Source organism: Rhinolophus sinicus, chromosome 12 (assembly GCF_057876585.1).
Source record: "Rhinolophus sinicus isolate RSI-liver-muscle chromosome 12, RSI-T2T, whole genome shotgun sequence".
Taxonomy (NCBI): Eukaryota; Metazoa; Chordata; class Mammalia; order Chiroptera; family Rhinolophidae; genus Rhinolophus; species Rhinolophus sinicus.
In genome coordinates, this window is record NC_142512.1 from 1424847 (window position 1) to 1452289 (window position 27443).

The following is a 27443-nucleotide window of genomic DNA, read 5'->3' on the forward strand; positions in this document are numbered from 1 at the left end:
GCAATCTCTGAAACTTGCGACGCCTGGGCCTTGCACGTGAGCTCTGGGTGCCCCTGACCTTGGCCACCGGGCTTCTGTGCGCATGCACAATGACGTCAGCCTCTGACCCGTGCACCGTTGCTTGGTTACAGCCATTCTGGGCTGAGAGATTCCAAACTGCCTACCTTGCTGCTGGGATATTGTGGCGACAGGGAGTTGGTTGCTCTAGAGTCTGGTGTTGGTTGGGCTCGGGAGAAAAAAAGCGTGAGAAGTGCCGAGGAGGTTCTGAAGCCCTTAGGCTTGGCCATGAAGAAGCTTTTTGGCTTCGGGCCTCCGAAGGTCAGGTCCCGCTCGGTTTTCAGAAAGAGACCACAGAGCGGTGATGTTGGCCGGCAGCCTGAGACTGGAGATGGCATCTCCTTGGAGTCCAGGTGCCGCATCCGAGGCAGAGACCTCCAAGAAATCCACAAAGCTGCCTACAGGGGCGACGTATCAGAAGTGCAGAGGCTTCTCTCGCTCCATCCAGAGACATTGAATGACAGAGACAGGAAGAAGAGGTGAGAAGGACTGCGAGGCCAGTGGCCACGGGCGGGCCTGGAGGAGGCTGGGGGGACCTGGGAGAGGGGCTCACCCGCCCGGCTCATCCAGGTGGAGCTCAGCCCTCCTGTCACCCAGGGCTGTGCTGGGTTCCCTCGCGGGTGGGACCTTACCTGGGGGCCAGTGCCCAGGCCGACTTTGTGAGCACCAGGAACAAAATCTCAAGGACCCGTCACTCATAATTCCCCTTATAAAGCACTTTACTGACAATTTTAAAGAAATTTAACTAAATATCAATAATAGAGATGCAAAGAAGTATATACAGCATTTTAGTTTTGATGTGCACAGTTTGAGACCATATTGTTAAATACTATAGAAAAGTGCATAATGAGAAAACAAATTCCCATAATAGAGCAACTTGTGGGCTAAAAGTTCAGCTAAAACCCAGTGTCCGTTTTACATCAGTGCACACCCAGGTATGTGTGGTGTCTATTGAGGGGCCTTAGAAGGGAAGCTTCCAGTGGCAGATGCTGTGGTCAGTCTAGGAACACTTGTTTTCTCACCGTGTGTGCTCTGCCTCTAGTTATGTTTTACATAAGCCGACTAAACTCGCAGGGTTTTAAAAGTTTTGGGCTGCACATGTAGTCTCTTTGATTGGAGTGATAAAATTAAGGATCATTTTGTATAGTAGACAAAGATTTGCCCTTCTAGGTGTCAACAGGTGCTCTATTGCCACAATTTCCTTACTAAGAGCTGAAAAGAGAGATAAGTGATTGGAATATAGCAGAAAATGCCCAAACACCCTAATATATGTTGGATGCTAGAGCTGGATAGTGGTGACATTTCACGTTAGTAGAAAAGATGAATTCCTCGTGAATGATGGAGAAATACCTGTTAATTATTTTGGGGAAATTCGTTAGATTTTCATATCACAAAAATAAGTTCCAGATGTACTATAGATTAAAAATTATAAATATACGAAATGAGGAAAGTACCAGAAGAAAACAGAAATGCCTATTTATAGACTTTTTATGTTGGCAAAGACTTCAAAAGCAAGAGTTCAGAAGGTTGGTTGAGCAATATAAGAAATCAAAAGTCTCTGTATATCAGAAAATAACAAAATAAAAGAAAATGTACTTCCAAATTATGTACGGCATACGTATATCAGAGAAAAAGTGTATCTTTGTTTTATAGCGAAGTCTCTGAAAACAACAAAAAAAAAGCACTCGAATTTTGAATTGGACCAAGTTCTTTCTGTGTATCTTTCAGTGACCAATATTTAGTGTCCCAGGTAAAATAAAGGAATTAAAGTTGAAAGAAAAATGAAAAACCTTTTCCATCCTCAAAGGGTGAGAAAACGAAGAGCCATGGTATTTGTACTGCTGCTTCAAATTTAAGTTGCTTCTGACTTTTCAAACAGGCAGTTTGGTGATAAGTACCACATTTAAAAATGTATATTCCCTTTACCCATCAATTCCAAGTACTAAAATATCTTTATGAAATAATTAGATAAATCACATACAATTTGTTTTTCTCAGCACTGCTTACAATATCAATGTATTGTGAAGAACTCACATCAACGGATTTCGTAAATAAATTGCAGTGCATCCCTAGGATGGAATTACCTGAGACAGTTGAAGGTGGTATGGAAAATACGTACATGTGTACGTGCAAAGATGTACTTTGGTAGATCGGAAAAGGAGAAAAGCATTCCTTTGATTATACACACACACAGACTGTGATGTTATTTTAGCCAAAAATATGTGCAAACTTGATATCTGAGTATTTGTACTGTGACATTTTCCTTTTTAAAAAATCTGATGTCTACACTGAACATATACAGAAATTCTAGTAACAGTTTATTATTAATAAAGTAATCCCAGGTAATATTTCATTATTCCCAGAAATAATCTTGTAAACAACTAAAATAGATTAAAACAATTTCTGTTTTCTACATTTTATTTTTATTTTTTAACGATTGGTATTTTCTGGCAACTTTTAGCCTCTTCAGAAGTAAAGGCAGTCTTTTTATCTGTGCCTGTAGAAGTTCATATATGTATATTTCTAAATACAATTACTTTTTTTTTTATTATATAGAGCTTCATTACCTATAATATTAAATAATTTTTGATTAATCATTTTGGTTCTGTCTTTATGGAAATCAACAATAGCACATATAAGTGATCATTACTATTGCAGAAGTACCGCTTTACTATAAAAATTGTGTTTAAAAATATTGAACTCTCCAGCTCTAGTTATCCATTCTTCCAATCCATTCATTCATCAAATATACCCTGAATAACTGTTACGCAGCAGACACAGTCTACTCAGGACTCTCAGAATCTGTCTCTCAGGCCCTTTTCATCCTTAAAAACTTTATCTTGCCTAGAAGGAGCAAAATAAAAAATTGTAAATGGAAGTATTAGTACCTAATCTCAATTGAAGCTTTTCCTCCCTCATTTCAAACAAAAGGATTTCTACAGTTAGGACATTGTGAACAGTGACTAAACTTGCTGTTTAGCTAGTGTACAATAGTATTAAATATGAATATTGATCATTGGAAATCATCCGGTTTTCATATAATCTATGAATCTAAACAGTCAATGAAATGAGCCATCCCTAGTCACTTGAATCCTGAGTCTCCTTTGGCTTCAAGTTTCTTGAAAATCAAAACAAGAATTACTTTGTGATTTTAGTCCTCTTTCCCCATGAGGTTCTTAAGAATGAACATTTACTTAGATGCCAACTTATGACGAGAACTGCGGAAGGTCTGGTGTGTTTCCATTATTTCACTTCACGTCGGGCACCACGGGAGGTAGGATGCCCGTTCTCGTAAGTACCAGTAAGAAATTATTTAAATGCTGCCAACTATACTTTCAAGGCGTTCTGAACTATACATTACCTTCCAGGGTGAGAGGTGTTAAAATATGAAAAAAGAAGCATCTTAGAACCAGTGCAGTGCAGTGTTCTTTCTTACTCCTTAAAATATGGCTGCAAAGTGGGTAGAATGATATCATTTTACTTCATTGAAATGTTGTCTTGTAAAGTAGTAGTGATGGTAATAGTTCTGATAATATTACCAAACAGTTATTGAGCTGTGTGTTTTGTGCTAGGAAGCTAAGTAAACACTTTGCATAGATTCCCATTTAAGCCAACAACAGTGTCCTGTGATGTTAACTACTGTTTTTATGCCCCTTTTGTTGATGAGGAAATGGAGGCACACAAAGGCTAAGGGACAGCTAATAAGTGGTAGTTCAATTAGGAGCAAACCCGAGTTGAGCTGATTCCCCACGTCATGCTCTCTGTAGTCACACAGGCTGCTCTTTCATTAGTGTGGCGAGTAACAAGAGCTCGTGAATATTGTCCTTTGTGCAGAAGAAAACTCCATGTTGGGTTTGAAGGCATTGGAGTAGTGCGTCATGTTTACAATTGCGTGCAGAACTGCATGTTTGAGACAGTGCCCTGTAATGTCCTAAATGTCCTCTCACCCTTACAGGACTGCTCTCCATTTGGCCTGCGCCTTTGGCCATCCGGAAGTGGTGACTCTTCTAGCAGAGAAAAAATGCCAGATGAATTTCGGTGACAACAAAAACAGGACGGCTCTAATGAAGGTATGTGGTAGCCTGCTCTGTCAACAGGAGATGGATTTGATTTCAGTATTTAGAATAAGAATGAATGTATCTTAGTTAACTATAACTAATGGTGGAAACTTGTGGAATGCTTACTTTGAATTCCCCAAATTTACCGTTTATTTAATGACGTAATCCTGACAGGCCGTGGAGTGCCAGGAAGAGCAGTGTGCAACAATCCTACTAAAACATGGAGCGGACCCAAATATGAAGGACTTCCGTAGCAACACGGCTCTCCACTACGCGGCCATGGGGCACAACACTGCGATAGCTGAACAGCTGCTGCAATACCAGGCAGATATGGAAGCAACCAATGAGGTATAGATCCACAGACTGTATTTACACAATACTTGTAATACATGTGTTTCAGCCACAAGCATTTTATTTCTAGTCGATATATACTGCATGCTGTACATCGGGCCCTGTCGCCATAGAATCAAGTCCAAAGCCAAGTCAGGCAGGGGAAATGGGGTGCCCACAGAAAGGGCCCAGCTCTGTCCTGTAACAGTCCTGTTACTGCATAGGAGTGGGTGCCAGGCTCAGAGCCCACCAAGGACTGAAGGCCTGGGGGGAAGGGAAGTATGTGGGGGTGGCTGCTGCAGGGCAGGGCCTAGGAGATGGGTGCTCCTGGGGGTGGGTGGGTGGAGGAGTGGAACCTGGGTCCCGCTGGGGAGCTGGGGGTGTGCAGGTGGGGAGGGGAAGCAGCAGGACACAGGCCCTGAGCAGCCCAGGCCTCGGGGGTTCTGAAGATTGGGGCAAGAGGGCCAGTCACGTCTGGACATCCAGCAAGGGCATGCGCCTGTGCTCGTAGCCACTCTGCCAGCCACGGCCCCCTTGGGGTCTCCACCTCGGAGTGGGGCTCCTGCTCAGCCTCGTGGAGACGCTGGGCGGGTTGTAGGTGTACAGAGGGAGCAGGTGATGGGGACGCGTTCACCCCTTTTTGTTCCTGGACATACATCACGTCTGGCCACTGCCACCCGGCAGGAACGCCCTTGGTTGACACAGGAAGAGTCAATTTTACATCTTTGGAAGCTCAAGCGTTCCCTGAATGCAAACAGTTGGAACTTAATTTTCTGAAATTTCACTTTACATGATGATACCTCTAAAGTAGCAGTAGAGGGTGCAGCTCTCCTTTCTGCACTTACGACAAATTAGTTGTGAAAACACAACTGGTTACAGGCAACACTTCCTTTTTTAAGTGTTTTTTTCACGTTCGAGTTGTTTTCCAATTAAGGCAAAACAATGCAGGAAAGCAAAATTTGTCTTTGAAATCGGCATTACCTTAAAACTCCAACAAGCAAAGGCATTTTACAATGTCATAGAAATCTTCCTGCTGTTGACAAGTTGCTATTTATAAACAAGTGATTTATATAAAGCTATTTAGCTCTCATTGGCCAAAGCCTAAGAGGGAAAAAGGAAATAACTGTCCGAAATATGCAGGGCAATTTGGAAATTTGACTTTTGAGCGGAAATAACAAGAAGAGGTTTTTCAAAAACTCATGGACATAGACAACTGTACAATATTTACCGGAGGGTAAAGGGGGGAGGGGTCGGAAGAAGAGAGAAAAGGGGGTCAAATATATGGTGATGGAAGGAGAACTGACTCTGATAGTGAACACACAATACAATACACAGATGATGTATTATAGAAATGACACTTGCAACCAACATAATTTTACTAACCAATGTCACCCCAATTAATTTAATTAATAAAATGAGGTTGTTGTTTTTTATTTTAGTTTCCCTTCAGTTTATATGCTCAGTCAAGGTCCTCTTAAGTGTTGGGGGATAACAATCCTTACTTTGGGAGAGAGAGTCAGTGAGTTGTAAACTTCCCTGAGACCACAACAAGGAAGGCTCCGAATCCACCAGATTGCAGTGAACAGGTGGCAATTAAGTGGGAAACGAGGGAAGGACAGATAATTAAGTGACGTATCATCCTGTTCTGGCAGGAAGAGCCTCCTCGGTAAGAGTCTAAACTCTGCTGTGAAGTCTAGACGTCCCATGAGAAGTAAGGAGTTTAGCAATAAGGAAATCAAGTTGCATTTTGAGTTTATTAATCCCGTTGCCACTCCTACCCAGGAAATTAAGTGTGGTTTTCATAAGTGACATGCCTCTTCCACTTTTATTTGGCCTAATCCTCAATGTCAGAGGAAATTGGCGACATAGGCGAGAGAAGAGACCGAAGTGATCGTCTACTGGACGAGTTCTCGGCTAGACTTGTGCTGGCGAACCACACCCACCCTAGGAACTTTCAAAACATTTACAGCCACTTACAAGCTAGGCTCTTCCCTGAAGGTTTTGACTGAGTAAAGCTAATAAGGCCTGGACATGTGTCATTTAGAAAGACTTCCCTGAGATTCTGATACAACTCTTGGTTAAGAACTACTAGTGCAGCATATCAAATCGCAGATCTCAAATACTTAAGAAACCTCTGGAAGAGGTGGCGTATGAGAGGTGATTTTCCTTCGGCTCTCTCCTTCCCAACACTCTTCGCCTGACTTTTGAACTGTCTGTACCTCTGGGCTCGAGAAGTGGAAGGAAATATCAATGGCGGTATCTACTGGCTTAAAGAAGAACACCTTTTCCCTTTCAGCCATCAGTCATTCACTGGTGCTCAGGGACTCTTGAGAAATTTGCTGATGGGTGGTCCCCTGATGCGTTGAATCGGGCCCTTTAAGAATTTTGCATGTTTGTTTGTGCTCAGGTTGTGAGATCAACAAATGCTTACTGCAAGCAGGGTTTTCCTGCAGTAATAGGAAATAGTGAACCTACTTTTTTGCCTGTTGTTCTGTAAATCTCCAGTTTTCTTTGTTTTTTAATTAAATTTGTTGGGATGACAATGGTTATTGTATTTAAATAGGTTTCAAGTGTACATTTTTATAATGCGTCATCTATATGTCATATTATGTGTTCACCACCCAGAGTCAGTTCTCCTGCCTTCACCATGTGTTTGACACAACCCCCCCCCCCGAACCCTCCTCTACTATCCACTGTCCCACCTCACCCTCTGGTAACCACGAAACTGTTGTCTGTGTCTATGAGTTTTTGGTTCTTTGTCTTGTTCATCTGTTGCTTTCAGTTTCATATCTCACATATGAGTGAAATCATATGGTCCCGACTTTTTTTTGTCTCATTTATGTCACATAGAATAATAATCTCATGATCTATCTGATCTGTGTTGCCCCAAATGGCAGCATTTCATTTTTTCATGGTAGAGTAATATTCCATTGTGTATACATACTACATCTTCTTTATCCAATCATCTGTTGAAGGACAGTTCGGTTGTTTCCATTCCTTGGCCACCGTAAATGATGCTGCAATGATCCAAAGTGTGTGATAAACTCTCTCAGTATGTCTGTGACATTCATACAACCGTGGCATAATCAAGATGGTAGGTTTAAAGATCAAATCCCATGAAGTTAGTACTAATACAGATGGGAAGTGTTACTAATGTAGTGTCAGGAGTCCTATAGTGTAATTATCCATTGGATTAACAATCTATAAAAAGTAAATAAAAATAGATAGTGCTTTGAATAAGAGTTGGAAAAATTCTTGAAGTGGGTATAATGAGTCTCAGTGACACTTGTATTGCATGTTGGGGCCCAATTTTTTAATGAAGCATATGATACTAAAAACCGGAAAGATTTTACGTGCAAATATTCGCATTAGACACAAGCATTTGGAAACAGCAAATATGAAATGCCAAATGGGCTATAGACTAATTGTGGCTCCTAGATGTTTACTTTCCCTCCGTATGTTGAGTCAACATGGAAAGTTTTGGAGACTCATGAAGAAATAAGGATGTCAAGCTTCTCTTAAAGAATCCAGCCTGGTCCCCTTGACTCCCGACTACAGTTGAGTGTCCTGTGGCGAGGCTGCGCCTCTTTATGAGACATGTGTTCTCTAGTGTGCGACTGTCCCCACCGGGGTTCTTCACTTATTTGGGTCACCTTCTTTGCCTCCGGAAGCACTGGAGTGTGCGATTCGTCTTTTACAGAATATTTTGATAAACATTTCAAGATTTTCAAGACATTCTATATTGGTTTATTATATGTATTTTATATTAATCTCCTTAGAATGATAGTGAGTTTTTCAAGCTGGAATTCCTAAGTTGTTTTTCTTTAAAAAAATAAAAATAAATTAAAAAGACCGTCTTTTTCATTATACGTCCTATAAATAATCATACCCATTGAAATGTCTTTAAGTCTTATGGGTATAATTGTAGATGTTATGCATATTCCAGACAGCATTCCACCTTCCTCCTCAACATAGTTCCTTAAACATGCAAGTGGTTTAGTCGCTTTCGTTATGCTAAAAATAATCCATGTAGATCAGTATTAAAACGTTAACTGAGAAGCCATGATATTTTATTTCTGATTTATATTTTGTGTGAGTTATACAATAATTTTAAATAGAAATTAAACTAGAACCAAAATAAAAACAGATTTTTTGAAAAAGGAGGTAGGCATTGGGGTCCCAAGATTATCATTGTAACTGAAATGCAATTTCATATTGAGTTTATCAACAGCTAAGATAAAAGCTTATTGTCTCATAATTGGAGAAAACCCATGGACCATTTAGTGATAAGCAATCAAAGATCATTTGAAGCCTAACTCTTTTTAATTTAGAATCCATTTCCTTAGTGACCCTTTTGGAGCAGGAGAGCCTGAAGTTGACATTTGGGATACTGAGAACACTGATAGAAGAGAAGCAAGCAAGTTTGTATAAGCTGCAGAAAACCTTCTCCTCTGTTGGAAAACTCTCCAAATTGTATCCCTAATATTCTATGATGTTTCAGACGTTAACGTTTGCCACAGAAAAGTATTGTCAGATCGGGATTAAGCAGCCTGAAACACTTCTTTAGTAATGGGCATATAGAGCACAGTTTTATAATACTTCTCAAACACAGGTGATCTTTCTGGAATCTTCCTACTGGGGCACAGTAAATGATTTCTGGTAAAGTACATATTCTTTGGAATACAATGTAACAAACACTACCCCAGAAATAGTTATTTAGGTTATCAATTCAATAAAACGACTTAAAGCATTTGTGTCTATGTTTTCGAGCTTGGAGATACAGGGGTGAAGAATAGCCCCTGCCCTCAGAAAGCTCCGGGTTCAGATGGGGAACGATAAAATAACTGCAGTCTAGTGTGATAGAGACTGTGATAGGAGCACAGATTCTTGGAACCAGGACTGTCAGTGTTTGAAGGGAGCTCTGGAGAGTGAGGTGAAGTTCATCTGTTGGAGAGGAAGGAGGAGGGTATTTTAAAGGGAAGAGCCGCAGATGACAGCACAGAGGGCTACTTTGTATTTACTTTCTCTAGTGTATGTTCAAGTTTAGAGGATCTTTTATGAGTTTTCAAATTCAATTTAGAACTATGTAGTTCTTTAAACTATAAATTGTTTTCTCTGTTTTACAGTTTGATTTTACACCACTTTTAGTTGCTGTGCATAAGAACAGCCAGAAAATGGTGGAATTTTTACTCGAGAGACATGCAAACATACATGCAGTTGATAAGTGGAAAAGGTACATTTGTTTGTTCTTTTTTAAAAAAAAACTTAGTATTGTTTTAGAGTGGTAACAGTCACTCAAGTCACAAAGATTAAATTAATAAGAAGACAATTATTCTATAATTACAAAGCTATAAATATCAGCACGTCATCATTTAGGAAGAAAAGTAATTATTCTGACTGGTGAACAGAAGAAGCATATCCTGCAGGATTCATATTCGTTTATGATATTGACTGATGTCATTTGTCATTGTAGTTTTTGGTCACATGGTATTATATTAGCTAAAGGGTTTTCACAGTAATGTTACTAGTTTTCTATAGTATGGACTCTAACTTAGTTTCTGATGCAATATTAGATTTAGTCTCTCTGACATTTTTTTTTAACCTCTACTGTGTATTCAGTTTTCATTAAAAGATACACATTAAATGTAAATAGGAGTTGATTTGTTGTTCGGATGTCTCTGCTTTACATTGTTTTCTTCAAGGAATAGTGATGTTGTAGGGTTTTCCCTAGGCAACTGTGAATTACTACTACCAGACAGTCCTCAGTTTTTATCCTTCTTCATTTCTAGTCTATTTTGATGTTGTTTGTTTTCTATTTTTAATTGGTATTTAACCGAATAAACTTTTTCTTTAATGAAGACAAGCCACGGATGGGTGATAAGAAAAGAGATGGGCTTTCAGTTCATTCAGGACTGGGTTCAATGCTCAGCTTTCCTACGTGTCACGTGTGTGACCATAGGAACGTTACTGTCATCACCACACATGTTTCCCGATGTGGAAACGAGGGAAATAATATCTCCTTCAAGGATGGTCGTGGGTCATGACCTGGCATGTGATTCAGTGCCCGGCACATGCTATGAGCACCATTAACTGAACGATGACAAAATTACTAGAATTATTACTAATATTATTGTTTTGAGCCTGCCAAGTAGCTTTAACTTACGTGACTTCTGGCTGACTTTGGATGCACCATATATAAGACTAGGAAGAAACAGGAATTCTTGATTGAAATCTTCACCTACTTCAGATAAGTGACCTCAGCAGAGTTACTTGTCTATTAAAGAACTTTAAATTAGCAACTTCTAGGTGGTACCTAAGTGGGGCAAGAGGCTTTTTTGTTTGTGTGTTCTTTTGTTCCTTGATTGTAGCCTTGGACATAATTTAAAAGATGAACACTTAAGCGTGTAAATGGTCGATTCTATACAGACAAGCAATATATTGAACTCGGTAAAGACTATCACTGGTGCTGTTTACATAACTTAAAGTTCCTAAGGGTGAAGTGATCTCTCTGTTATTTCAGAACGGCCCTCATACTTGCTGTAAAGTATGCATCCTCAAATACAGTCGTGCTTCTGCTTCAGGCAGGTGTTGATGTCTTTGCTCGAGATTGCATTGGATGGACTGCAGAAGACCATGGGATTATTAGAGGTTTTGAGGCGTAAGTGTTTACATTGAAATGCTAGTTATCACCAAACTGAGCTTCAAAACACTTTAACTGTTACTTCTTAGGTAACAGGTGAGACTTCATAACTGGGCTCAGGCAGTGGGGGAATGGCAGTGAGTTAGTAGACATCCTCAGCCAGAAACCAAACAACCGGTCAGACGTGTAAGACGTAGCAAAGGGACAGATTCCTTATCACACAACTTTGAAGACCTTTATCTTTAGGGATCCCAACGTTCTCCATTTCATCCCAAGCATAACCCCTGTGTGTCAGGTACCAATAATGTTTCTTCTCTGACTTTTCCAACTAGTTATTTGGGGGTGTAAGATGTACAGTGTAGCAGGAAATTCTCTACTTTATGGAGGCTATCGGCTGTGCTCCCCCCTTGAATTTTTCAAGAAGCCAAAGTGTTCCCTAAGGCCAAGGGGGACCATCCTCTTTCACAAGTCAGATGGAGAGGGAAGGAAGGTCATTCTGGTCATTCATTGGCTTCCATTGATTGTGTTGCTGCACGGTTGCTATAGAAACGGGTCCTGTGGTCATGACTACCTGTGCTCCCAGGTGCCCTTGCTGATCCCGAGTCCTCGGTGTTCATGGTTTCCCACACTTGGAATTCCAAGTGATGATATTTTTTACTCGACACACATGGGCTTGCTTACATTCTCAGCCCCTATTCCAGAGCACCAGCACCCTGTCGCGGGAGCTTGGACTTCTAGCTTTAGCCACACACACCCTTCCCCAACACTGAAAACCTATGCGGGGCCCACATCTCAGCCCAGACCTCGTGATGACTTACCCTCTTGAGTGTCTTGTTGTGTCCTCTGCTAGCACATGTTAGTTGGAACGTTCTGAGCTGTCAGAGAGGTGCCAGTAACGCTGCAGGAAAAGATCAGACTTTCCTTTCTCCTTTGTTACCAGATCTGTACCCCAAGGCCACTTGCTGTCCCATGGAGTATCTTTCCTTAGGTCCTGGAAGGTCCCATAACGCCTTTCCCAGAGTACTAGGCACTAACTTGCCTGTGATTCCTTAGTTAAGATGAGGCTCAGTGATCTGTTTTCCAAAATAATGAAAATCTCTCAAGTGACTTGACTCTGCCTCAGGTTTCAGAATATTTAAAGTTGTGCCTGACATGGAAGCCAGTACACAGAAAGCTCTGGATCTAAAGGAGGTTACTTGGTGTTAGAATAGCTGCACCCCTTCCATGCCTCATGAGTGTGCATGTGTTATATCTTCCAAGTCAACTGCGGATGCCTAGGAAGGTTGGAAAGTTCTGATAGTTCAGAGTTTCAGGAGGTAAACATGAGACAGAAGTAGTCCAAGCCAGATCTAGGCTTCTATAAGTTTTCTGCCACTGGTGTGATTAGCTACGATAATAGGGGGCAATTATGTTATCTGACTTATTGAGGGAAAATATTTCTAAATGCATTTAATTACAAATTATATAATAGCTGAGATGTACTGAATTACAAACCACAAAGAAAGAGTAGCTAATAACCAAAATTGAAAACATTTTCTGTAAACTGCAACATTTGAATATTAGCTAGAACGTATGAAAAGCACACATTAGGTTTATTTGGAATTGCAAAATAATGTCAAATCTAAAGCTCAAAAAAACTTATTCCATTGGCTTACCATTTTGCTGTATTATCTGTTTGATCCTCTGACAACCTGTACAATAAGGCAGTGAGATGCTTGGTTTGTAGAGAGAACTCTGAGCCAAACAGCAGTGACGTCTCCGAAAATGGATCTTGTGGACTATGGAACTAGGATTTCTGAGTTCACGACACTTGCCCCTGCTAACTCTAACTAACTGACTGAGCTATACTGCCCTCAACATGACTGGTTCACCTTGCTTTTTTGTCTTCTTTAATCACATGCTTAAGAAAAATTTTGTACAACTTACCATGTTTTTTGTTTTTTTTAACTTAAATTTGTAGGGGTCACAATGATTAGCAAAATTACATAGGTTTCAAATGTACAATTCTTTAATGTATTTTCTATACATCACATTGTGTTTTGACCGCCCAGAGTCAGTTCTCCTTCTGTCACCATGTATTTGACCCCCTTTACCCTTTTCTACTATCCTCTCTTCCCCTGACTCTCACAACCACTGAACTGTTGTCTATGTCTATGAGTTTTTGTTTATTTGTTTGCCTTTAGAACTTACAAAAGTGAAGCGTATGGGATAATTCAAGTTTTTATATTAACTCAGACATTACCTGAAAAACTCTGAGAAATCCATGTTTTGATAAATGTTTTCGTGTCAGTATAAAGACAGTAATATTATCACCTCTTTTATACATAGCAACGCCAAACTAATTTCTGATTTTAAAAGAGAAACATGCAAAAAGTCTTCTGACAAGAACAGTCGAGGTAAGACTCCTAATGGTGAAGTATTCTTTGTGGTCCTACCAGACATACAGTAAGACTAAGAAAGTTTTGCTATTGAAAGAGCTGTTAAAAAATGTGTATATTGCATGTATATTGTTTCTTTCTTAGTTAATGTTTTTCTTAATAGTCTAGCATTCAGAATTATTATAAAAGTTAATTGTAGGTAATTTAAAATCTGAGAGAGTATTGTGTGAAAAGAAACTCATTGATCTAGTCATGACCTCTACAATTCCATATGATATTTGTGTCAATAAGAAAAACGATTTTTAAGTTACTATGTTGTATGTTTCTTGTATCATGACCTTGCAACAAGTTGGACTTGTTGTAAACATGAAAATTTGTTTAAATTTTCCAGCAAATGGATTACATGTAGTGAATGAATTCTTGTCACTACATAGTGGTTTGTCTCACCGTAATGTAACTCACACTGGGAGCTCCACAATACCTTCCTAGTCCCATAAACAAATGGCAAACAATAAGAACTGGAAACTTAGCCAGTGTGAAGGAAGGGCAGTGAGACTGTTTTTGAAAGGTATCTCCTATTACAAGTCAGTAAAGCTGTGCCTTGTTGAGAAGCATGGTTATTTTCCATGTGGATATGCCACCAAGGTCTCACTATTATCACCTTTTTTCCTCATAAGTGAAACAGAGTGAGACGTGTTGACCTCATTAGAAGAAGATGTTTTCTTCCGTTAGTTGGATAGTTGCCATGACAGTGTAATTTCTCTAGAACAAGATGCTCCGTAGCCATTAGTCAAAAGATAATCATAATAAATGTTCCCATAGCCTAACTTAGGACTCTAACAATTATAATAAAAGTACAGAAAAGTTTCACAATGACAAAAACGCTATTTACTCACTGGATGTGGCACCTTGTGCATTGTGCAATCTGAAATGTCCGAGGACCCCTTTAACTTAGTGGACCTCTATCAAAGCGCTTGTGTCGGTGGTTTTGCAAGTTATAGGAAACACACAGATGAAACGGAATTTGTCCTTATTGTGCCCCTAATACTTTAGAGCTGTCCCTGGTTTATTTCTTAGTTACTTAATACAGAATTTTCAAGGGCAATGTTTTCATTCACTTATTTATTTGCCTCTGCAGCCGTTTGAGCAGACGAGGAACAAGATGAGGTGGCATTCGGACACTCTGGTTGTGGTATAAAGCGGGGACCAGCAAGCTTATTCTGTAAAGGGCCTGATTTGAGGCCATGTGGTCTCCGTCATACCTACTCAAATCTGCCATTATGGTGTGAAAGCAGTCGTGGGCCACGTGAATGGGCAAGACTGTGCTACAGTAAAGCTTTACTTACAGAAGCTGATGGCAGGTTGGAGTTTGCTGGCCCCTCGCATAGAGGATAGATTGAAGAAAAGCGCCTAAAAATAACTGGCAGACAAAGGAAGCTTTTACTTCCTTGGACTAGTATCAGTCCACTGTGATGTTTTCACCCATCCATTATGAATGGGGAAAAAAAAGTCAGGAAGGTTAATTTATTCAATTTAATATGTTGGTCTTTGCTGGGTTATGTCTTTCTCATTTGTTTTGCTGAAAAGAAATCCTGTTCATTTAGGAAGTAACAATAACAGGCGGTGGTGTTTCATTTTTATCCCCAGCAAAAGCCATCTGCTCAGAGCCCCTGTTTGACTAGGGCAGTGGCTGTGGCAAAAGAAAGTAGAGCCTGGAGAGTGTTATGGTTAATACGGATTAGTGATGATTGCATGTAAAAAGTTAGTGGGGAGTGAGAAACTCAGATCATTCCTAGGTTTCCAGATTGTGCACTAGCATTTCAATGGGACATGAGAAGAGTGACTAGGACATTATCAGATGGAGAGAGAAGAGCAGCAGGTCAACAGGGAAGACACTTTTTTCTCTGAACGTTGAGTTTCCTGGTATAACCATGGGTAACTCATCCTACATGTTGGATATCACTTTTTGTTTCATTTTTCACTTATTCTGTTAACCACAGCCTTTTCATACGAGAGCTGTGTTTTTAGTTTTATAAGAAATAAAGAAGCTTAGAAACCAAAGGAACTCTATAATCAGTGCACATTATTATACTACAAGTGATAGTTATATGTTTTTCTGTAATTATCCCAGTGACTTGACCGATTCATAACTATTATAAAAATAGTTTTCTGCCTAGTTGCAGAAAATTGACAATGAGATCTCTCCATTTTCTCTCTAGGAACTGACTCAAGATGTTGCCATTAGGATGTTCTATTTTCTATTCTGATTAAAATAGGACGGTTGCTTGTTTTACAGTATTTTCTGACATCATTTCGTTTATCCCCTTTACGCCTTTATTCAAATATGTCTAGCTCTACAGGAATCTGCAAAAGAAGAATCAAGGAAAACAAATTTATCGACAGGTAATCTGCAAAATCTCCTTCTGACCTTAATCATGTAGAAAACATCCACCCAAAGAATGAAAAATTCATATAATGCAATTTATTAGAGGTTCTTAACACCACAGTTAGGTTTGGTTATTCACTAGAGCACTTTACAGGCCTCATCCTGTAGTAGTGCTCACACCTGTGATTTATTACAGTGAAAGCAAAATCAGCAGAGAGAAAATGTGTATGTGACAGAGTCTGGAGGGAACCAGGTGCAAGTTTCCAAGACTCATGTCCTGTGGAGTTAGCAGGATGTGCTTAATTCCTCCACTGTGAAATTCTGGCACCACCCGTGAAACGCTGTCTAGTGGTACCACAGTCTCATGAGACTCAGTGCCTAATGCTTTCATGGCACGCCAGTCACATAGGCAGCGTCCCCCTAGCAAGTACCAACATTCCTGATTCCCAGAAGGAAAGCGAGTGTTCAGCACGCACCACCTTGTTTGTACAAGCAGTTCAGGCACCGTGAGCCACACTTAGTTAGGGAATGGCGGGAACCCTCCCCATAGGCAGGTTTCCAGACACCAGCCAAGGGCCAGCCGTTCAAGTAGGACTTTCAAAGGATAGCAGTCAGGCCTGCTGTGTGAAATCTTTTCTGCACAACAGTTATAGGCCTGACTTAATTTTGGGTGTTGCTTAAAATATTAAAAGCAAGTAATATGGTGACGCGCCTTGGTAATGGTTTCAGTTGTATCATCCATTAAAAATTGCAATGCTGGTTACTTTTTTGCCTTTTGGTGAGTATTTCACAGGTCTTTGTACATACATTACTCTGGCAATAACCATGGCAATTATAATCTTTTTGTGTGATTAATGTTTCAGTATAGATTTTCAATAAAATCAGCATAATGCTTTCTGATCTAAAATTAGAATAAAAGTTGTCCTTTAAGTGTAGGGATGATTCCATTTTGATTCACTTGGCACTACATCTATACACCATGATACAGCGAGATGTTCATTCACATTGATCAGTTACTTTCTTGTGTAAGTATTCCAAAAATGATTTGCTTTGTTTATGGAGTTTCATATGCTTCATTCAGTTGGGTGAATAATCATATTCTGATACTGGATCTTTATGTTCATTTTCAAGGTGACTATGTTTTGAAAATAGCATTAATGTGTTCATATCTGCTAATAGCAGGTTCAGTAGAAAACTTTTTCTTTTTCTTTAATTAGTAAGCCTTCGTTATTAGAGCAGGTTTAGGTTCAGGGCAAAATTGAGTGGAGAGTACAGAAAGTCCCCTCAAAGCCCGTGTCCCTGTACACACAGAGCCTCCCTCACTGTTGACACCCTGCACCCGAGTGGTACTTTTACGATGATCGATGAACTGCACTGACTCAACATTACCACTCACAGCCCACACTTTACATTAGAGTTCACTCTTGCTGTTGTACAATCTGTGGGGTTTGACAAACGTATAAGGACGTCTCCATCCTTCCAGTATCACACAGAATAGATTCACTCCTAGATACCCTCTGTGGCGTTTCCTCAGCCCTCTCCTCTCCCCAACCTCTGGAAACCTCTTGTCTTTTTACTGCCTCTCTAGTTTTGCTTTTTTCTGAATATCGTATAGTTGGAATCATACAGTGGCCAACTTTTCGAATGTTTAAAAAATTAAAACTCCAGGGTCATTGAATGTAGTTATTCAAGATAGCTTCTCTGTCTTTCGGGGGGTTTCTGTTTGGTTGCTCTTATTCACTGGCTGAGAATCTGGTGACATATGACTTACAAGCTAAAAAAACACGCTATCTATACACATTTGCCACTATGGGGAGGGTTGAGAAAAATGGCATCACACGCTGCTTGCTGCACAGCAATAACTCTTTGGACCTTCCTGCTCTATAAGGTAGGACAAGATAGACTCTCTAGCAATGGAGGGAACAATCTCAGGGGTTACACTTGATAAAACTGGAATCACAACGTCTTTCATACTTACCCTGCAATTGGAGAGATGGCGAGAAAGTGTCTGTTTCCTGTGTTTGCCGCTGCAAAGTAGACTGCCTCTTGACTAAGCTGCTAATGACGGGGTGTTTCATCCTAAACTGACCACCCTTGACTGAAGAGCGGCACAAGCGGTACTGTGTACGAGCAAAACAAGTCTTCTAAGTGCTCTTCATGACAGAAGTCCAGAAAAATCATGCTATTTAAATTTGCCCTTGTTAGTTTATGACAATAATTTTACTACTGATACCGTTTTCGTTCACTCTGATGGGCTTGGTTAGGATTACAATCATTGCAAGTAGCACTTGACTTGTAGCTATCCCATTTTTGCACATCCCGTTCATTTTTCTTTCATTTGATATAAATATATACTTCCATGCACACACATATGTATCTGTATATGTGTGTATATGTGTACGTATATATAAATACACACATACACACACACACACACACACACATATAGGAGAAGAAGTAGAAGTTCTTCATGTATTAATTTCCTACCAATCGTATCATTAATATTCACTTTACTATAGTCTTCAGGGGTTGTCCCAAAGAAATATTTTCCATAACTTCAGTCCGATAGTTTTAAAGTTCTGTGTTTTTCTATTGTGAATTTACAATGTATTTGAATTTTTTCTTTAATAGTGGATGAGTGTTCTGAAGGAGACCCTTCAAGCAGGTAGGTTTTTATGGATTTTTCAAACTCACATGTTAACTGAGAGTGCAGAGAGAAGCGAGTAACCTTTACTGAGTGTTCTGCTCTGGGCGAGACCCTATACTATGTGCCTAACGTTGGTTGTCTCAGGTCCTCGGCACAGTAGCTGTGCACAGTAGCTGTGCACAGTAGCTGTGCTGTTCGGCCTAGTTTTTATTCATTAGACGAGTGTGGTTCCGGGACGTGTATTAATTGACTCCTGGTTCCATAGTTACCAAGTGGCTGACCTGTGATGTGACCTTCAGTCTGCTTGGCTTCCAAGTCCGTTCTCTTGTCCCTCAGCCTGTACTGAGAAGTGCCTGGGCTGGCGTGGATTCAAGGTTCAGGTGCAAGTCAGGTGGACTCAGAGAGTCCCGTTTAGTGATGTGTTAACGCTGATTTAGAATTTTCCTACCAAGCCCAGTTAGCCCAAGCTCTTGTCTTAATGTACTTGACAATTTCAGCAGTCACGAGAGCCTTCTTTTTACCATCAGTGTTTAGGCCAGGTCTCAGTTAGCTGTGGCCACAGAACCACAGGCTGTACATAAGCAAGACCTAATCAGGCAAGTGTTTTCAGGTATAATGCGATGTACCTTCTTGGGACGAATCTTTGTTCTGTAAGTGAAGAACATCTACGTATAGACCATGTTGTGTTAATTCAGCACAAATTGAGAGGGTATTTCTAATTGATTTCTCTACTTACAGAATCCCCAGCCTTTGTTTCCCTTCTGGCTGATACCTTTCCCTTGTTCTAGGAAGTTTTTTTTTTCTTTTTTTCCTAAAGTCTTTCTTCCTTCTTCCATGAGTCTTCTTCATTTTATACTTTTTCTCTGCTGTTCTCAGGGGTTTTTGTTGTTGTTGATCTGTTGTTTTATTCCACTTCTGCTAGCTAAGTATTCTCCATTTTTCTAGACGGAATCAAAAGTACATAGAATTCCAGGGTTTTAACGAATGTTAGCAATTAATTATTCAAAACACCCAGCAGTTCTTCATTCTGCCATGAATGTTTTGGTCAAGTGGTTATTCACATGGAAAGTTTGAAACTCCAAGCGATTCTGTGACTTATTTGAGTACAGTGAGTGATGAAATGAGATTCAGTGTAGGTTTCTAAGCCCAGTACACGTCCTTCTTTATCATCCTTTAGGTGAGTGTTTTAATAATGGAAAGGTCTAGTGAATGCAGTGGAAGAGGATAAGACTGGAATTAGCAAGGGAATCCAAGTTTTAAAAGGACCAATACTGGTTGGGATAGGAATAAGGCTTTTAGAATAGAGATCAGATAAGGGAAAAGAGATGAGAATAGTAGGCTATGACAATTTAAAGAGATATTACAAGAAGGAAGGACAAAGGATGTTGGTAGTTTTCTGAAAAAGCAGATTAATAGAAGGTTTTCAAGGGCATTCTGTACAGGTTGCTGCTTTTCTGTTTCTTGAATTGGAGGAACCAGCCTAATTTAAGAATTTATGAAAACATATTAAAGTATCTGAGCCCCTGGAAACATTCTCTTTATAGCAAATAAGAATGTGGTATCATGCACCTGAACCCCAACTTAGGGAGGTGGGCTTATGTCCCCTCGAGTCCTGAGGCACTGGAGATTGCCGAACTACATAGATCTATGGCCCAAGGCAGGTGTCTCGTCACCTCCACCTCTTTTCCCAACGCGCTGATGTCCTTCCCATATATATGGAGTGTTGGGCAGAGGGAGGACTGATTGTGAAAACAGTAATGGACTTGGGTAGGTGGTAACATGCCTGTGTTGGGCGTGGATGACTGAGGCTCCATTTAGCTTATTTTCCAGGAACAGGGAAATAGAGAACTCCTACTGTGGGTCATTTGAGCCCATTCTTGTTTCAGGAGTCTATGCCTTCGTAGGCTAAAATTTTCAAGGTTGGAGATTGCCAGGACGCTGTGAGGACAAGTGATCTGGGAGTGGGAAGGCTAAAAACATACATATTTGTTCTTGAACTTTTGTACGTGTAACTTGCAAACATTATAAACACTTCGGGGAACTCACCGTAGTGTTTTTGAGTGAAAAGAAGGAATGGGGTAAGTTTAGTAACTGCTTTCTATGTTAAAGAACCAAGATTGCTATTTTAGACTGACACAGATTAGTCCTTGAACCAGGGACAGACAATGGAGAAGGGACAGTGTATCTTTCTACCTTGATTTAGGTCATCGGTTTTGTCCCAGTTCAGGTTCCAGTAATATCAGCTATTAATTGGGTTTTCAATTCAGCCTCAGGACTTGTGGTGAAAGCAAAGTAATCTCAGGCATTGACAATAAATTGGCTGTCATTCTTTGTTATGGAAACTTAGAGTGTATCTTCATTAAATATTGCATGAGTTGGGAGTGGTGGAGGCAGAAATAGATAACTAATAGCTTGTCTAAAACAGAGTCCATATTTTAATTAAATCAAGCAAGAAACTTCATTTAATATGGAAATAGCTGACCTTTTACTTTTTTTGTTGTTTTTGTAAAGAAATGAACTCACTTATTTTTTTGTGTATCTTCACCCTAAAGTCTTACCTGCAAACCTGGCACTAATGATTCAACGTCTATATCAACTGATGGACTCTTCAGTGTTGATACCGAGGTAAAATGCTCCTTTGTGGAATTAACTTTTTTGCTCTGAATTTAGTTTTGTGTAGCACTTACTTGTAAAATTTAGTAGTGGTCCACCTATCATTGTTTTATGTTTGTAATGGAAAATTGGTCAGCGTGAACCATTTTATAACATGTGAGCATTTGAGGCTTTTTTTTTTTTTAACTTTAGGAAGTATTGAACATGGGAGCTGTAAAAAAGAAGGGGCTGGGAAATATATAGTGATAGGACAATTATATTGGGAGGTATCCCACAGTGATGGAGATATGCAATTTGGTTAAGGATTAGGATTCTTAATATATCTTTTACATTATTCCAACATGACTTTCATAATACTCGTGCCTAAATGAAATCTTTGATGGATTCAATTACATATTGTCATAGTCATGTAATCTTCCTGGTACCTTTCAGTTTTAAAACTATATAGCATATAACATACACTTCTTTTTTTGTTACACTTTGTATTTTGGTATCATATAGTTGTTAGGAGCCAGTGTTTCTCTATTTTGTTTTCTTGTGCTTTTTAGTTATATTCAGTTGAAATTGAATAATATTTTGTATAAGTTTCAGGTATACTGGGTTCATAATTTAGGCTAAAATAATAGTAGAAATTGTGACAATTTAGAATTCAAGTTCTCTTTCTTAAACCCCATATTGTAAAGGGATTCCACTATGTTCTAAATCATTGCATTATGACTATATTTAAATGTCTTCATCTAATTGAGGAGTACATGTTTTGCATAAAATAATAACCAATTTTAGAAGCAGACATTCTTAAGAACCATATAGTAATATACCAAATTTCAGAAATTTTTTTGTTTTTTAAATGTAAAGTTTTTCATTTATGTTAGAGTTGACATTGAAGATTATGTCAGCTTCAGGTGTACAGCATAGTGGTTAGGCATTCATATAATGTATAAACTGGTACCCCGATTAGTCTGGTATCCCTGACAGCATACTTAGTTGTTACAATCTTATTTACTATATTCCTTGTACTGTAACTGACATGTTCATAACTATTTTATAACTGTCAATTTGTACTCCTTAATCCTTTTACCTTTTCAAGCGTTCCCCCAACAATCCTCGAACTGGGCAACGATCAGTTAGTTCTCTGCACTTATGAGTTTGTTTCTCTTTTCTATGTCAACTTTTTTTTTTTAGATATCACAAATAAGTGAAATAATGTGATATTTGTCTTTCTCTGTCTGACTTATTTCACTTTGAATGATACCCTCTAGGTCCACGCACGTTGTCACAGCTTGTAAGATTTTATTCTTTGTTACAGCCAAGTAGTATGTTGTTGTATCTATGTACCACTTCTTCTTTATCCAAGACGATGGATACTTCGGTTGCTTCTTTATCTGGACTATTGAAAATAATGTGCCAAGGACCATACCGATGCACAGATGTTTTCAAATCAGTGTTTTGGATTTCTGTGGAGAAAAACCCAGAAGTGGGGCTGCTGTGCCACGTGGTAGTTCTATTTTCAAATTTTTGAGGAACTTCCATATTGTTTTCCATTGCGGCTGGCCGAGTTTGCAGTCTCACCAACAGTGCGCGGGGCTTCCCTTCACATCCTCACCAACAGTTGTTGTTTGTTGATTTATTGATGATGGCGATTCTGTCAGTTGTGAGGTGATAACTCTTTGTGTTTTTAATTTGCATTGCTCTAATGATTAGTGGCACTGAGCATGTTTTTGTATGTCTCTTGGCTGTCTGTGTGACCTTTTTGGAGAAAAGTCTATTCAGGTACTTTTCTGATTTTTTAATTGCATTGTTTGTCTATTAAAGGTGTTGCGTTTTATGAGTTCCTTACATGTTTTGGATGTCAACCCTTTATCAAATATATCGTTGGCAAATCTCTTCTCCATTCATCTGGTCGTGTTTTCATTTTGTGATGGTTTCCCTTGCTGTGCAAAAAAAATTTAAGTTTGATGTCATATTTATGGGTCTTGTAGTTCTATCCATTCAGCCACCTTATGTCTTGACTGGAACATTTAACCTATTTACATTTAAATAATTATTTATAGGCATGTGATTATTGCCATTTTATTATTCATATTTCTTCTCCTCCTCTTCGTCCTCATCCTCCTCCTTCTCCTCCTCTTTCTGTTCTTCTTCTTCTTCTTCTTCTTCTTCTTCTTCTTCTTCTTCTTCTTCTTCTTCTTCTTCTTCTTCTTCTTCTTCTTCTTCCCCTTCCCCTTCCCTTTCTCGTCTCCTTCTCCTTCTCCTTCTACTTCTTCATCCCTCCTCCTCCTCCTCCTCCTCCTCCTCCTCCTCCTCCTCCTCCTCCTTTTCCTCCTCCTCCTTCTTCGTGTCACATTTCTTGTAATACTGGTTTGTTAGTGTTGAACTCCATCATCTTTTTCTCTGGAAAGTCTTTACCTCTCCATTGATTCTAAATGAGAGCCTAGCTGGATACAGTACTCTTAGTCGAAGATCATTGCTTTTCATCACTTTCAATATTTGCCAATCCCTTCTGGCCTGCAAATTTTCTGTTGAGAGATCAGCTGACAGTCTTATGGGAGCTCCATTGTACATGACTAACTACTTTTCTCTTGATGGTTTTAATATCTTCTCTGTGTCCTTACCCTTTGGCATTTTAATTATAATATGTTTTCGTGTGGGCCTGTTTGGGTTCATTTTGTTTGGAACTCTTTGTGTTTCCTGCGCTTGTGTGTCTATTTCCTTCTCCAGGTCAGGAAAGTTTTCCATCATTGTGTAATCCAAAAGGTTTTCAATTCCTCTCTCTCTCTCTCTCTCTCTCTCTCTCTCTCTCTCTCTCTCTCTCTCTCTCTTCTCCTTTTGATAGTCTTACGAATGTTGTTATACTTGATATTGTCCCAGAGGTCCCTTAAAGTGTTCTCTGTCTTTATTTATCTTTTACTTATATTCATTTTTTTTTTCTGTTCTGATTGGGTGTTTTCTGCTACCTTGTCTACCGAATCACTATTTGAACCTCTGCTTCACCAAATGTGGTGCTGATTCCATCTATAAATTATTCATTTCAGATACTGTATTCTTCATTGCAGACAGTTTTTAATGATTTCTATGTCCTTTCTATGTTTCCTGTCTCTTTGTTGAAATTGTACTGAGTTTATCTATTCTTCTAATTTCATCGAGCATCCTTATAACTAGTATTTTGAACTCTGTTTCTGGTAGATTGCTTGTCTCCATTTGGTTTACTTCTTCTTCTAGTTTTATCCCATTCTTTCATTAGAGAAATGTTTCTTTCTCTCTTCTTTTTTCACTGCCTCTCTGTGTTTGTTTCTATGTATTATGTAGATCTGCTAATTCGCCTCCTCTTGGCAGCATTGGCTCATATAACAGGTGTTGTGTGGGGACCAGTGGTACAGTCTGGTCACCTTAGCCAGGTGCTCCAGAAGCTTGTGTGGGTGGTGTGTGACCCCTGTTGTACTTGAGCCTTGATTGCTCTTGGCACATCAGTGTGTGGAATCGACCCTCAGGACGACTGGCTGTGACTACAGTACATGAGCTGATGTATGTGGGCTGACCTCGCAGAGTGAGATCGGCTATAGCAGGGCTCTGGTGTCTGCTCAGTCCATTGCTTGGGCGTGTCATTTATGGAGCTAATTGGGTGTTGTTCTGGTGTTGCTGAAGCTGATCACCAGGTGTGTTGGATTTGGGGCCTCTTGGGAGGGGCTGTGGGGCAGGCCCAGGTCAGCTGCTGCTAGTGCCCAACCCAGAGCCACCTAATAGAAGCAACAAAGTGACCTAGTCTTGGTAGCTGCCTTTGTGGGTTTGGAGGCACCGAGAAGAACCTACGCTGTGACGCAAGACAGGATGATGGATAGGATACCAGAAAGAATCGGAGGTCCTCAATATCATAACGTGCAGCCTGAGTGACTGTCTTAAAACAGAATTGTGACGATGCAACACCTCTGCTTACTGAGTGACTCCCCACTACGTGAGGGTAAAATTCATAGGCTAGCATGACACGTGCCTTCTTTGATTTGGTTCTGAAACTGCAGTGGTAGCTCCATCCCACTCTCAGTGTCCCAGGCTTACCCCATTCCTTTGCGCCCTCACTGGCAATATGTTCTTTCATCCTCAGGCTTTTGCTCGCGCTGCCCTTCTGGAATCCCCGTCACGCCTTCCCTCAGCACCTTGCATAACTGTCAAGATGCAGCCCTATCTTTGCCGCTTCTGCTGAGCTTCTCTGGTGCAACTGACTGTTGTCTCTTGTGCCCTTACGATACTTGACTCATGTGGGCTGTTGAAGTGGAGAGCGGTACTTTTCTGCTCTTATTGTTTCATGTGTTATATTATCTCTACTCGTACTAGCGTGTAGGACAGAATGTCTCATTTATATTTCCAGCTTCCCCTGGGGCTGTGCCTATGATTTGATGGCTACAGTAGAGTTTTTTGTCTTATCGACGGATGGACTGAGTGAGTGAGTGAACGAGTAAACGAATATGGTGTTTTCTGAAGTTGGGTTGTTTTTTCTTTTTCCTTCATTTTTTTCTAATAGAAAGAAGCAACCAAACCAGCAACTGGAAAAGGAGAAAATGGTGTGGATCTTATTGAAAGTGCTCCACAAGAGCAAACAAGCAATGGTAATTTGACTTGTGCTGATGGAGCACAGCAGAGTAATATGAGTGGTAATTTAGTGACTGTCTATGAATTCTTTCTAGCGTAAGTGCTGCTATAAACAAATCTAACCTGTGTAGGTCCAAATGTGATATTTATTTCTTTTAAGCATTTTTTTTCTATCTTTTTTTCAAAAGTGTCCCCACTACTAACAACTGCTTCTTCTTGCAAATGCTTCAACCCCCTGAAATTCTTTCCTGCTATTACTTTTATGGAAATATTCATGACTGAATGTGTATTCAAAATGCATAGTAATATATGTTCACATTAATGTACCTGTGACTACATTTTATAGTTAGAAAGTCATCATTAGGATTAGGACAAGAGGAAGATGAAGAATCACCTTGGCATTCTGAGGTACTATCTTTCACTATTCTTATTATTATCGTTATTATTTGAAATATCACCATTCTGTGATGTGAAAACGAAAAAGGTATGCTTTGACTTTACTTTCTCACCGCTACATTTCCCCATACACACCAATTTGTATGGTTTCGCCTGTAATTATTAAACTGGCTATGTGTAATATAATGAGACAGCGTAGTACAATTCTGCTAACTTGCAAGTTTCTCTTCAGGCAGTCAGTGTAGTATAGTATAAAACACAAAGGTTTCCAAGTCATAAGGAATCAGTTTGGGTTCTGAAGTTAAGTTTCCCTAAAAGCTAAAGAATTATTCCAGCTCGAACTATGCCCAAATGCATGATCTTGTGGGTTTTGTGGATGTGTAAATGTCCTAATGAATTTCAGAAAGAAAGAATTTGGATCGCAGGGTTTGTTTATAACTTGGAACTTGAAAAGATAATGCCTGGGACATCAAAGTATTATTAATTAGTATTGTCAAAGAGATCTGCAAGGAACTTTTGCTGGGAAGGAAGAGCATGGTGAATACTAATAATACGTTGGATTATACTAACAACAATTCGGCTGAGCGCTGCTTTAATACTAACAACTGTCTTGTTCACTTAAAGTATCATGCATTGAGTAACTTGATGGCAACCGTCCTTGTAGTAATAGAAGTACAATGTAATGATGAGCTAATGTGAGGTGACAGCTGTGGAAAGATATAAGAAAAGTGTGATCTTCTGATATAGGCAACTGCTGCCTACTGGTTCAGACACTGTGTTTGACGATAAGAACAGACTAGAATTCTGGATGGGTCACTTACTAGCTATGGGATCTTGGGGAAACTTCTTTTGAACCTGTCGGATGTCAGTGACCTCATTCGTCATAATGGTACTAATGACTACCTTTCAGGTATGTGGAATGCACAAATGTGGTAACGAATGTGAAAACACTTTTAAAACTGTAAAGGGAGCTATAGAATGTAAAACACAATGATCACAGTGGGATGTACTGACTTACTAGATATCGGGGACACTTTTTGTAAACATGTAGGACAATCAAATGGCGGTAGTGTCAAGAGCAGAGTGGAAAAGTTAGAAGGGGCATGTGGATTTCTAATCTGGGGGATGTTAAGTTTCAGGAGACTGTGATTGGCGGTACCCTGTAGATGTGTAGTGTTTCGGTTCTTGAGGCTTTGTTGGTGCGAGCTCAACGTTTTCACCTTGAGTTAATTTCTAGTTGGACACCAGCTGTGTGCTGGGCAGTTAGACACTGAATGGAGAAGTTCAGGGGTTCAGCTGTAGTTGTAGGTGCAGAAAAACAAGTGAACAACAGTCCATCATAAGGCACTATAAGTGC

General features: G+C 39.7%; 1 protein-coding gene across 1 annotated transcript in view; it reads left to right on the plus strand.

Annotated features, from left to right (window-relative positions):
- Nucleotides 1-241: 241 nt before the first annotated feature.
- The window catches only part of LOC148756416 (POTE ankyrin domain family member B-like), a 36519-nt gene continuing 9317 nt past the window's right edge, over nucleotides 242-27443 (plus strand). The window contains exons 1-9 of the mRNA XM_088788962.1: nucleotides 242-536; nucleotides 4013-4127; nucleotides 4290-4463; nucleotides 9572-9678; nucleotides 10966-11103; nucleotides 13414-13481; nucleotides 15816-15866; nucleotides 18481-18514; nucleotides 21049-21121. Coding sequence (XP_088645088.1) covers nucleotides 286-536; nucleotides 4013-4127; nucleotides 4290-4463; nucleotides 9572-9678; nucleotides 10966-11103; nucleotides 13414-13481; nucleotides 15816-15866; nucleotides 18481-18514; nucleotides 21049-21121 — 1011 coding nt within the window. The 5' untranslated portion in view covers nucleotides 242-285. The remainder of the gene's footprint in view (nucleotides 537-4012; nucleotides 4128-4289; nucleotides 4464-9571; nucleotides 9679-10965; nucleotides 11104-13413; nucleotides 13482-15815; nucleotides 15867-18480; nucleotides 18515-21048; nucleotides 21122-27443) is intronic.